Consider the following 13721-nt stretch of genomic DNA (forward strand, 5'->3'; position numbering starts at 1 on the left):
GGTCTTCTTGGTTCAGCCTTGGGAGTCTGTAGGAGTCTAGGAATTTATCCATTTCCTCGAGGTTTTGATGTTCTGTGGCATAAAGCTTCTCAAAGTACTCCCTGAGGATCCTCTGAATTTCTGTGGTTTCTGTTGTAATGACCCCCTTTTCATTTCTGATTCGGTTTATTAGGGTTTTCTCTCTCCCTTTCTTTGTGAGTTTTGCTAGAGGCTTATCGATCTTGTTAATTTTCTCAAAGAACCAGTTTTTGGTTTCATTGATCTTTCGGATTGTTTTTTGGGTTTCCATCTCGTTAATCTCTGCTCTGAGATTTATTATTTCCTTTCTCCTGTTCTGGTTGTGCTCCTTTTTTTGGTCCTTCTCCAAGCTCTTAAGCTGTGAGGTTAGGTTACTTATGTATGCTCACTCCTCCTTCCTGAGGAATGCTTGTAGAGCTATAAACTTTCCTCTTAACACAGCCTTCGCTGTGTCCCATAAGTTTTGGTAACTCGTGTTCTCATTTTCATTCGTTCCTAGGAATCTTTTGATTTCCTCTTTGATTTCCTGTCTAATCCACTCGTTGTTCAATAGTGCACTGTTTAATTTCCAGGTGTTTGATTTAGTTTTCTGTTTTTGTGTGTGATTTACTTCTAATTTCAGCGCATTATGGTCTGAGAAGATTGTTGATACAATCTCTATCTTCTTAATTTTATGGAGGCATGTTTTGTGGCTCAGCATGTGGTCTATCTTGGAGAATGTTCCATGTACGCTTGAGAAGAATGTGTATTCAGCTTTTTGTGGATGAAGTGTCCTGTATATATCTACTAAGTCCCTATCTTCCATTGTTTCCCTCAAATGAAGTATGTCCTTGTTAAGCTTGAGTCTGGTTGATCTATCAAGAGGTGACAAAGCAGTGTTGAAGTCTCCCACTAGTATTGTGTTGCTATTGATGTCTTTTTCCAAATCTATGAGTAGTTGTTTTAAGTACTTTGCTGGTCTCTCATTAGGTGCATATACATTTATTATTGTAAGTTCTTCCTGTTGTACAGATCCTTTGATCAATAAGAAATGGCCTTCACTGTCTCTTATGACCTTCCTCACTCTGAAATCGATGTGGTCTGATATAAGGATGGCTACCCCAGCTTTTTTATGGGAGCTGTTTGCCTGTAGGATTGTTTTCCAGCCTTTGACTCTGAGTCTGTGTTTGCTTTGACTATTGAGATGCGTTTCTTGCAGGCAGCAGAATGTTGGGTTGAATTTTCTAATCCATCCTGCCACTCTATGTCTTTTAATTGGTGCGTTTAGCCCATTGACATTGAGAGAGATTATTGTTATGGGATTTTGTCCCATTGTTCTGTTAAAATTTGGTGTATTTGAGGGGCCTTTCTTGCCTTAAAGTAGCCCATTTAGTTGTTCTTGTAACCACGGTTTTGAGTCTATGAAGTTCCTGAGCTGTTGTTTGTCTGTAAAACTGTGTGTTGTTCCTTCTATTATGAATGAGAGTCTCGCTGGGTAAAGTATTTTTGGGGAGGCATTTATTTCATTGAGTTTTTTCACTATGTCCCACCACTGTTTTCGGGCCATAAGGGTTTCATCAGAAAAATTAGCTGTGAATTTTAAGGATGCTCCTTTGTAAGAGATTTCTTTCTTCGATCTTGCTGCTTTCAGAATTTTGTCTCTGTCTAAGGTTTTGGTCATTTTGATCAGAATGTGTCTTGGGGTATTTTTATTCGGATTTCTTCTAGCTGGTACCCTTCGGGCCTCCTGAATATGGTCACAAGTTTTCTTCAGCTCTGGAAACGTTGTAGCAATGATGTCTTTGACAGTTTCTTCTTCATCAAGGTTTTCTTCCTGTACCTCTGGGACTCCAATAATTCTTATGTTACCCCTCTTGGCTTCATCACGATCTTCTCTTGCCATCTGTTCCCGAATTGTGAGTCTCTTTTCCATTTTCTGCTCTTTTCTGGAGAGTCTCTGAACTTCATCTTCGAGCTCACTGATTCTGTTCTCAGCCGCTCTTACTCTGCTGCTGAGGCCTTCCACTGAGCTTTTCAATTCGCCTACGAGATTTTTCAGGTCTGACATTTCTGATTGCATTTTCCTCATTTCTGCCTTCAGATCCTCTAGTCTTCTATTGGCATTGCTTTCCATTGTTTCTTTTAATTCCCTAAGCATCCTAAGTAGCTCCCTTCTGAATTCCTTGTCAGAGAGGTTGTCTAACACTACAGTACTGTTGGTGTCATCTGGGCTAGACTCTTCAATATGAAAGTTTGGTGGGCTTTTGCGTTGCTTTACCATTGTGAGAGGTGTGGTTTAGTCCTTCACGTTCACTGTTACTATTCTGCTTGATATGCAGTGTGAGTTAAGATAGGCTTATGAGTTATTGGCTACTGTGTTTCTAGTGGCTGAGATAAAATAGAGAAGTTTCCATCTAAGAAGGTAGCTTATGGTTCCTATGGCATACGTAGTGGAAAAATATTTCGCGGCCGCTAAGGCGGCCGCGGATCCGGAAAGAGTCCCTGGCACTGGGCAAGGAGTTGGGAATGTCTCCTGTTTGGAATTGGAGCCGTTCAGCTTTTTTGCCCAGAGCTGGGCCTCCGTGCCCGTCCCGAGCAGATCAGGGGTTGAAAACCGGCTTTCTAGGGGCTGGATCTAGCTGCGCATGCCCAGAGAGGGTCCCAGGCCCTTGGGGGCGGGCTGTACCTGTTTGGAATTGGAGCTGTTCAGCTTTGTTGCCCAGAGCTGGGCCTTCTCACCTCCAATTTTTATTGGCGCTTTTGAGTCCTCAACCAATATCCAATCTGCAAAAAAAAATTTTGTGAAGTATGTTGATAATTAAACCATTTATCACCATGTCCTCAGCTAAATATGAGTTAGCAAAATATCTCAATGGAATTACTACCATGAAGTATTTCCCTCAAGTGATAAACTATGGTTCACCATAAACTGGGTTCACCATCTCTGTTGAGCTCCCTAGCATACCTTTACAAGTTCCTCCTCTTTCTAAACTGAATTGTCACTATTCATGGGTACATCCTTCCTCCTTGGGCCTCTGTGTCCAATAAACATCATCTTCAACATTTTCAACTTTCTCAGGGTCTCTCTCAAACTCAATGACTTCTATGAAACTTTCTCATTTTCTTAACATACATTATATATAGCCACTCCTGGAAAAACTTTACTCATATAGTTGGCAATATTCACAGTCATACCCAGCACTGCACAAGAGGTGCTAGGGTCAAACTCAGAGCCTTGCCCATAGAATATTCTCTATCACTTGGTGATGTGTTCTTTTTTTTATTAAATATTTTTATTAGTGAATCACCTTGAGGTAGAGTACAGATTTACAAACTTTCGTGCTTGCATTTCAGTCATACAATGGTTGAGTACCCATCCTTCCACCAGTGCCTATTTTCCACCACCAGTGGACACAGCATCCCTCCCACCACCCCCACCCTATCCCCCACTATCCTGCCCCACCTCTGTGGCAGGGCATTTCCTGTTGCTCTCTCTCTCTCCTTTTGGATGTTGTGGTTTGCAATAGAGGTATTGAGCAGCCATCATGTTCGGTCTCTAGTCTACTTTCAGCATGCAATTTTCAACCCAAATGGGTCCTCCAACATCTTTTTCTCGGTGTTCCCTTCTCTATCTGAGCTGCCTTTTCCCCCAGCATGTGAGGCTGATTTCCAAGCCATAGAGCAGACCTCCTGGTTATCTCTACTACTCTTTGGTGTTATTCTCCCATTCTGTTACTTTAAAAGATTGCACAGATGAGTGCAATCTTTTATGCCTGGTCCTCTCTTTCTGACTCATTTCACTTAACATGATACTTTCCATGTTGATCCACTTATATGCAAATTTCACAACTTTATCTTTTCTAATATGTTCTATCATTTGACTGAACTGCCTGGATCTCTTCAATCTTGCTTACCCCTAAACTTTCCATTGTACTTAAAATCAGCACTTTATAATTTTCATCTTAGTTTTATAATGATCAATATGTTATTTTTAAGAACTCTTCATCTCACAGAATAGGTTACAAAAGATGATAATGACTAATGTGTTGAGCTGTTTTGAGTATTTGATGTGTGTGATTCTGTTGATCCACATTATTATTTTGTGTTGTTATTTTTACTTTACATGTGAGGAAAATGAGATTTAGAGAAGTCTAGGATAGGTGATAGGTGGCAGAAAACTACAGAACTAGAATGCAAATCCAAGCAAAGGCAAGGGGACTTGAGTACTAGGAGTTGATACCCTATCACACCCAATTATTTAATAAACATGATTCGATTGATGTGGCTAACCAGCTTCTTCTAGATAAATGGTTAAATATTAATACCACTTGTGTTCTTATTGTTGTATGACTTTTAAGTTAATAGTAGTAAGTAGATAAGAAAAAATTCATCATGCAAGATCACAGTCCTAGTGCAAAATACTTATAGCAAAGTCACTTATAGCAATAAGTAGACGCTTGGCATCGTATAAGCAAAAGTCAGCTGACTCATACCCATGAAGTGCTATTTTCTTTGACACAGCAGTTTTGTAGCTTTTCTGACTGTGATGCAGCTGGGGCACAGGGAATTAATTTCCTATCTATTTCCAAGAAGCTGTTGGTTAAATGAGTACCTGGATGAAAAGAAAATTATAGCCCAATGTGTGTGTGAAGTGTTTCCTGGAACTTGCCCGCCAGATAAAGAGAATGATAATTTCCCTGAAAAAGTGCCACATCCTGAAGGAAGAGAAAAATCTATTTTAAGTTGTTTTTTGTTTTCATGAGACCACCGGGTATGAAGTTTTAATAAGCAAAGCAAGGCAACTCTACATATTGTCTTATAAGCATTTCTATATGGTCACTAATTCAGAAATTTGGATATTTATAAACAAACTGAATCTTCAACTGTGTCAGTTGAGTTAATGAATAATTTATGAAATTAAATGGAAATCCTTCAGGGCACAGAGAAATTTACCATTATTAAATGGGATTAAACTACGTATGATTCTGAGTTAATCCTTTTCTTTACTCTTACATTTTGTAATTTCAAAAATGTTAACTAAAAAATAGATTCACATCAGGATATCTGAAATCAAAGACAGTTTCTCCATGAACCCTCCAGAATGAAATACTATCAAGTGCTAGCTTTCTTCTAAGAATGTAAGGGTGATATATTAATAGAAATTTCTGAAATGGGAAGAATCAATCACCCTAAAATCTCTGGGGTATCAAATTCCCTAATCATCATTTTGATTATAGCATTACTATTGGACATCTATCTTAATGTGCACAGGATAACTAAGAACATAATTTACAAACTGAGCTACTAATCATAAATTAGCCCAAGAGATAAGTGTTATTTCTGTTAATAGGGCTGGAGAGATAGCAGAGTGGGTAGGGCATGCGGCCAACCCAGGTTTGATTCCTCTGCCCCTCTCAGAGAGCCTAACAAGCTACCGAGAGTATCTCGCCCGCAGGGTAAAGCCTGGCAAGCTCCCCGTGACATATTCTATATGCCAAAAACAGTAACAACAAGTCTCACAATGGAGACATTACTGGACCCGCTCAAGCAAATCAATGAACAACAGGAGGACAGTGACAGTGGCAGTGACAAAAGTAGTTACATATCACCATCTTTCTTTTAGAAATGCATCAGATTTCTGGTAATGATGCAACTTGTAATTCTAGAATCTTCTGCACGTTGTCATTGAAACCTACAATTTGGTTATCTTTTTGCCTCTAAACAGAATTTAGTAGTGATATAATCTACATGGCAAACCAATCTTTTAAATTATTTATATTTTTTTTACTGAAAATATAATTCCAAATTCTTTGATCTGTAAAAGACACTCAGATCTCACTGTTGCTCTCCTTATATTATAGTTTTCCAGTACACTCCACTTGTCAATTAAACTTCAGAAACATTGATCATTAATGACATTCAAACTCTGTAAACTCATTACATTCTGGGAGCTTTTCCTTCATTTTACTTTGACTCAGAATACTGGTCTCTGGACCTTCACATGATCATCTGTGGCTCATCATTCACACCTCAGCTTATGTATCAACTATTTAGAAAAACTTTTTTTGACAATTCTCAGCAAGTGACTTTCTATTTGTTTATTTTTTCTTTTTCAAAGTAAGTACAAATGTCAGAAGTTACTCAATAAATAAGATGTTTAGCTTGTTCATCTTATTATAGTAATAGCTCCTTGATGGAGGGCCCCTCTGTTCCATACAATGTGTTGTTATCAGTCTACCTTGGTGCATAATTGTCAACTTGAACCCCTTATCCCATGTTCATCTGAATTAGTTATCTGCTTAAATTCTACAAGAATAATATTTCTTTTTAAAGATTCAGTTCACTTTATAGCAATAATAGTTTGAGTATTCATGTACATACAACTCGTGTCATAAACTGATTTCTTTTCCTTACTCGCTTTTAAAAAATACTATTTTGTTATGAAAAAAATTGTCACTAAACATGCAAAGTTGATGCTTCTTAAAACTTTAAATTTCCTGGGGCTAGAGCAATAGCACAGCGGGTAGGGCGTTTACCTTGCACACGGCCAACCCGGGTTCGATTCCCAGCATCCCACATGGTCCCTGAGCACCGCCAGGGGTAATTCCTGAGTGCAGAGCCAGGAGTAACCCCTGTGCATCGCCAGGTGTGACCCAAAAAAAGCCAAAAAAAAAACCCTTTAAATTTCCCAGTTTCATTTGAACCCTCAGTTCTGCTTGCCACTCCTCTTAAGTTTTTTTGGTCTATTTCCAAACCCTCCCATCATGGAACAAATTCTTATACATATCACTTTCCTCCTCATCATGTACCTCATGATACACCCCTACAACTTTTATCAGAAGAGCATATTTTCTAGTTGAAAAGAAAAATAGGAGCTCTCTACTTAGAATTCTCAATAATTTTTTTACATTCTCTCCCCAGTAACCAATTCTGAGAAAATTCCTGCTCCCATGTTTCAGAGAAACTTTCTTTCTTCCTTCCTAAAGTAATCTATATTTCTTCTACCCTTGATAATATTTGGTGGCAAAAAAGTCAAAAGATTCTCTCTAAATATAGATTGATTAAAATAACCAACTGTTTACTTTAGATAAAAGCCTAAATACTTTCAAAATCTAAGGTTTTAAATCTTAGATACTGTATACAATCATATTGATTTGAAAGCTTGAATGAGGCATTCAAGACAGTTCAAGAAAGTCTTGGTGGGGGTTGAATGAGATGTTATGTTAAGAACAAAATAATATCTAACTCCCATTTCTATTTTTCAGAATACTCCCTAATTTTTAGTGCATAAAGATTTTTCAAGGTGTTAAGAAATTCCATTACAAGTTTATAGTCTCAATAGTACTCTATGACAAGTGATTCTCATTTATTTTAAAATGTTTTGATATTTCAGAATCATAATTACCAAAAGTATTGGAGAAAACACCTTTATAGATAAATTTTATTTTACTTTTGGTATCTGCTTAAAGTTACTCTAATTTGGGGAGTCAGAAATATAGTTCAGGGGTTAAGGAACTTGACCTGCATGGAGCCAACAGTGGGTTTGATCCTTGGTGGCACATGGTCCCCCAGGGACAGAGCTAGGAGTAGTTGCTGGAAACCATAGAGTATGACTCTGAAACTAAAATAGCTATCAAAAAAATTTTAATATAGCACAGCGGTAGGGCATTTGCCTTGCACGCAGCCAACATGGCCGACCCAAGTTCAATTTCTCCGCCCCTCTCGGAGAGCCCGGCAAGCTACCGAGAGTATCTCACCCACACGGCAGTGCCTGGCAAGCTACCCGTGATGTATTCGATATGCCAAACACAGTAACAACAAAGTCTCCAATGGAGACGTTACTGGGCCCGCTCAAGCAAATCGATGAACAACGGGAGGACAGTGACAGTGACAGTGATTTTAAGTATTAGAAGTTACCTCAGGAAGTTCAAAATACATATTGGCAGAAATGACTGTAATACCTGTAACAATATGGGTCTTGATTGCTTCTGTATACTTTTACAGCAGAAAAGTATAAAATTACTGATCACATTTAATATCAAATTTCTAATGCAAATTCCTCTTGAAATATTGACTAATAATGCTTCTTTTTTGTGAGGAGAATGAGTGTCAAGTTATGATTGCCTGGTAAAAGAAATTGTGCCTTAAACAGTTACCTGGTGTTTCCTCTTCTCTCAGAGAACCATCTGTGACAGAATTGATAGAGGAACAGGAGCAAGACCCACCGTGGCTGACATTACAGTCCAACTGGGAGAGTCTCAGTGGCACTACATTACATGAGCTGTTGGTAAAAGGGTATGGCACTTTTACGAACTCTGTCAATTATGGAGAATCAGTGCCTTCTTTTTAAAATTAAAGAAAATCTAAATTTGTCTCATTAATCAAGGGATTTCTTTGTATGCCTTTTGGTCTATATGTTTCTCCTTGGTTTTCTTTGATTTTTCTTTCTACGTATAAGTTGTTTATACCTCTTGGTTAATTATGGTTTTCTTTAAACAAGTTTCTTGAAACTATCATGGTAAACGATGAGAAAATTAGGTCCTAATCTTTGAGTATTTTCATGCCTGAGTCAAAAGAAATTCTCATGGATTTATGACCTACAAATGCTATGTGACACTAATCAACAGAGGAAAATGAAGTTACGATATGAAAAAGACCTGGGTCTGAGGGGCTGGAGCAATTGTACAGCAGGTAGAACATTTGTCGAGCACGCTACTAACCTGGGTTCAGACCCTTACTGATCTGGGTTCAGTCCCCAGTACCCCATATAGTCACCAAGTCCTACCAGGAGCGATTACTGAGTTTAGTGCCAGGAGTAAGCCCTGAGCACTGCTTGATGTGATCCCAAAACAAAAACCTAAGACTTCTATCTAAGAAAAAATTCTAGTACTACCAGTTATGGCCCAAACACAAACAAAATATAATCTGCTTTCCCTTCTCCCACTGTAGTTTCTAAGAAGCTCCTACTTCCCCTCTTTTCTTTCCCAACTTTGAAAATCAAGATATGACTCAAAGTTCTGAGTGGTAATTGTCTATCAAGATGATGTGAGAAATTTTGTCAACAATAATTTTTCCCCACCCAGGTGAGATATTTGTTATGATGACACTTTTTAAACTAGAAAAAAAATTCTGTATATACTGCCATCCACACGGTGATATCTACCCATGACATGCCATGAGAATTTCTGTACCATGAATGATAGTTACTCAAAAATGCAACATCTAGTAGCAGCTGAACCTGTATTTTGCTTTTCAGTGGTAAAGTGTTTGAAGCAAGTAGTAAATATCTAATCACAGTATACCATCTTGTTTCCAATGTAGGCAGTCCTGTCAAAGCAGAAGAAAGATTTCTCTTCTGTGCACAAAAAAAGGTAAGAGATCTAGTGGTTTAACAATGGGAAATAAACTTTATTTAACTGGATTGTAACTAAATTGCCTCACGAGGAAAGTGACCACATCAAAAAACCAGGTTTTAGCTTCCTGGAGCGGTGGGTCACACACCCACACACCAACTTTCCTGTTCCTTGGTAGACTGTGGGCGCCGCCCTGCTGCCCGGATGAACAAGAGGATTCTTGGGGGTCGGACAAGTCGCCCCGGAAGGTGGCCATGGCAGTGTTCTCTGCAGAGTGACCCCAGTGGACACATTTGTGGCTGTGTCCTCATTGCCAAGAAGTGGGTTCTGACAGTTGCTCACTGCTTTGAGGGGTAAGCTGCCTTTTTTTCCCCCACATTGCCTGGGTCTGGTCAGTTTGTTATTTGGGCACTTTAATGACACATGTCATTTTGCGAAGCTGTGCCAATTCAAAAGTCACAGTAGATTTAAGCAGAATAAAGTTCCAATTTTCTACCCTTGAGATTGCCATCCTATATATGTACTGTCTTTGATGGTTTGCAGACGTGTTTCTTATGATTTCTATCATAAGGACGGAGGAACATGTTTGAATGATTGATTCCCACTAGCATCAGTCTCTTCTCTAGCTCTCTTGAATTGCAACAAATACTTGTGAAGTCATGCAAAGGGGATTTATTTAGGTACTTGTGTGTAGATAGGATGTTGGACAAGTGGGTGAGGACTGAGATTACAATAAAAATGTTAGTCTGTATTCTTCAGAGAAATAGAACACAAGATTTTGCTGGGACCTGCCCCAGGTGAATTGGGTTAAAGCAGAGTCACTGTAAAGTTAGAAAACTGAGGCCTGATGGATAGTACAGTGGGGTAGGGCACTTGCTTGCATTCTGAATTCTACCCCTGGCCTACCATATGATCCCCTGAGCCCTGCCACGTGTGATTCCTGAGCACAGAACTAGGAGTCAACTCTGAGCACTGCCAGTTGCGACCCAAAAGATTTCTAAAAAAAAGAGAGACAGGCAGACAGACAGAGGAGAAGAAAACTTCAATTTCAAGAAAGGGGGTGGGAGGAATATATTCTTCAGTCAGATGCTAATCTATGCTAATACAGCCTGGCTAAACTTTTTACATATCCAAGGGCTTGCTTTGTGGAACAAACATTTTTGGATTTATCTTAATGGCTGCTTCTTCAGGGAGAAAGAAAGGAGAAAAAGCAGTCACTTGACCCTGCCTGGAGCCTTCACAGCTGTCTTTTTTGGTGCCAGAGGCTCAGATTTCAGGGTCCTGCTTCCTGCCCATTCTGTCTTTCTCCTCAACAAACTGCCTTAACCCTTTGTTCCCAAGGAGATTTATTTTAAGGAATCAGTTCATAGGATGGTGGATGCTTGACAAGCTTAAACTCTGGTGGGGCAGCCTAATAGGTTGGGAGGAAGGAAATTTGCAGTTCCAGCCCAGGTGCAGTGTGTGACCAGATTCCTGCTCAAGAGGGTCAGTCTGTTCTCCTGCTTGATGGGACCCAACCACTTTATTGCAGAGAACCACCTTATTCAGAATATACCCATCGAAAGCAATAGCACAGCGGATAGGGCATTTGCCTTGGCTGACCTGGGTTCGATTCCTCCGTCCCTCTCAGAGAGACCCGCAAGCTACCGAGAGTATCCTGCTCGCATGGCAGAGCCTATCAAGCCCCCTGTGGCGTATTCGATATGCCAAAAACAGTAACAGCAAGTCTCACAATGAAGATGTTACTGGTGCCCACTCGAGCAAATCGATGAGCAGCAAAAGGACAGTGCTATAGTGCTACCCTTCGAAAGGTTTCTCTCTCCCAAACCACCTTAAAGAATCATCCAGATGAATGTTGAGCAACTGTTTGAGCATCATGGCACCCGTCACAGCATGTAAAATTCAATCACAATCACAACCATCCTGTTATTCGTCGATTGTCTCGAGCAGGCCCCAGTAACGTCTCCTTCGTCCTAGCCCTGAGATTTTTTTAAAAAGTGCCATATTCAAGGCTCTTTCAGAGTTAGGAGAATGAGACCCTTCATTGTTACTGGTATTTGGCATATTGGGTACACCACGGGGAGTTTGCCAGACTCTGCCGTTTGGGCAGGTTACATTCAGTAGCCTGCCAATTTGTCCAAAGTAGGAATGAGATGATAAGATGTGGCAAATGAGGCTGCGCACTTCCGGGAGCTGGCCGTTGATGGGATTACACGGCGCCAGGGGTCAAGTTGGTGGGTGTGACCCCTGCCTACTGGAATTTGGAGGATCTGGGTGGAGGATGCTCAGCCCCGATCCGAGTAGGCTTGGAGATCTCAGCCCCGGGATCCGCATGCCTTTGTTCCTCTGCCGGTACCTTCATGTGTGCGGAGAGTGGTCTCAGCATGGAGGTGGCTGGTTCTGGAGGTCTTCGGCTGCAGGAGCCCTGGTGGGGGCGGGGAGAAAAACTCAACCCACTCCTCTCCAAGGGGCCCCGGTGAGGACAGCCAGGCGTGTAAAATTAACCATCACATTCTGCTCCCAAAAAGCAGAGAGTAAAGACCCAGAGGTTGCATGTCTCAAATTGGTAGAGAGCGCTCTTCTCTTACGTTTGTTATGTAACTCCGAAGGAAAAAGAAATCAAAAAAGAAAACAAAAACATCCATCAAACACCCAGACCTCAACTATTTATATGCTCACAGAATAACCAGAGGTTAGACAGCCAGACAGGGTGTCTTTCCTTTTATCCTTGTTTAAGACTGTCTGAGGCCCCAGCGGGAAGTTCTAGGACACTTTGAAGCCTGACTATAAATGATGCCTTTTGGCAGATGCCTTTGTTTCTCTGCACAGGGCTGAGTAAGTGGCCGGCCAGCATCGCTAGAGGGCAGCAGGCACTGCCCAAATAAGTAGTTGGGAAGGAGCTAGCTCACTTGATTGTCGGCCAGAAGGAGAACAAAAGGCAAGAACATAGAATCCACAACACCCAAAAGGAGAGAGAGAACAAAAGGGAATGCCCTGCCACAGAGGCAGGGTGGGATGGGGGGTGAGAAGGATACTGGGACCTGTGGTGATAGAAAATGGGTACTGGTGGAGGGATGGGTACTCGATCATTGTATAAGTGAAACCCAAGTACAAAAATTTGTAAGTCTACAACTGTACCTCATAGTGTTTCACTAATAAAATTTTTTAAAAAACAGAATAACATAGATAAAATAATTAAAAAATAAAAATATTATATATATATATATATATGAACATCGAACCCACATTTAAAGAAGGAAACTGACCTTTCTCACTGGAAGAAGTGTCAGAGACTTAAAGCATGTTTTAATAACCACCATCCTCCTCATTTCATTCTATTTATTTTAAAATCATTTTACCTTGCACAAAAGTAACATTAGATAAAAAACAAAAATTTAAAACAACTCGTATCTATCACTTAAGTAAGTTGATTATTTGGATTTGACCAAGTTAATTTCCAGAGGTGCAGTACAGTTTCATTGTTGGGATTTTTTTGTTCAGTTTTTTTTTTTCTATTTGCCATTCACTGTGTAACTGTAACTGTAGGTGTTAACTTTTTTGGACCATGGTAGTTGCATCTGTGAGATGAGGGGAAACCCCAGTCTCTCTCTCCCACTGGTTTGGTGTGAGTATTAAGCAACAGCAGTCTCAGTGATGCCTGATACGAATAAGCAAGTCCTCACTACTCATAACTTTTAAATTATTTAATTTTTTTTCTTTTTTCAGTTTTAGGCCATACCTGGCATTTCTTGGGGCTTATCTCTGACTCTGTGCTCAGGGATCACTCCTGGCAGGCTCAGAGGAAAATATGGAATACCAGGGATTGAATAGAGGTCAGCTACGTGCAAGTCAAGTACCCTATCCGCTAGACTATCTGGTCTTTCAAAATTATATATATATATATATATATATATATATATATATATATTGCAGGGGGGCCAGAGAAAGAGCTCAAGGGCTGAGTGCATGTGCTATGCATGCAAGAGGCCCATATTCAATCCATGTCCTTGAGCATCACTGGGAGAAACTGAGAGCACAGAGACAGGAATGACCTCTAAGAGCTGCCAGATGTATCCCCCAAACCAAACAAAAATTACTGCTGAAAATATATGTTCAATCTTTTCTAGTATCTCCGTGACATGAATATTTCTAAGCACTATCTTTTTCTCCTCCTATGCTCTCCTTTGTAAATTTTCTTGTCATCTTCAAGGTAATTTCTCTTAAAACTTATACATTTCTCCACAGCTCTGAGTCCATTATTATAATAGGGTGGAATCACAGTCCGTACTTGTTTCTGTAGATTGATTTTCTTATGTAAAGTATATACCATAAATATCCAAGTCAATTGAAGTAAATGTAGTTCATTCTTTG

The 13721-nt window shown here is 40.0% G+C and overlaps 1 protein-coding gene across 3 annotated transcripts in view; it reads left to right on the forward strand.

Annotated features, from left to right (window-relative positions):
- The window catches only part of CORIN (corin, serine peptidase), a 238116-nt gene that overhangs the window by 205563 nt on the left and 18832 nt on the right, over positions 1 to 13721 (forward strand). For all 3 annotated transcript variants that reach the window (XM_056111214.1, XM_056111215.1, XM_056111216.1), the window contains exons 17-19: positions 8176 to 8292; positions 9319 to 9368; positions 9529 to 9703. In XM_056111214.1, the coding sequence (XP_055967189.1) occupies positions 8176 to 8292; positions 9319 to 9368; positions 9529 to 9703 (342 nt within the window). The remainder of the gene's footprint in view (positions 1 to 8175; positions 8293 to 9318; positions 9369 to 9528; positions 9704 to 13721) is intronic.

This window comes from Sorex fumeus, unplaced genomic scaffold (assembly GCF_029834395.1).
Source record: "Sorex fumeus unplaced genomic scaffold, SorFum_2.1 ptg000013l, whole genome shotgun sequence".
In the NCBI taxonomy this organism is placed as follows: domain Eukaryota; kingdom Metazoa; phylum Chordata; class Mammalia; order Eulipotyphla; family Soricidae; genus Sorex; species Sorex fumeus.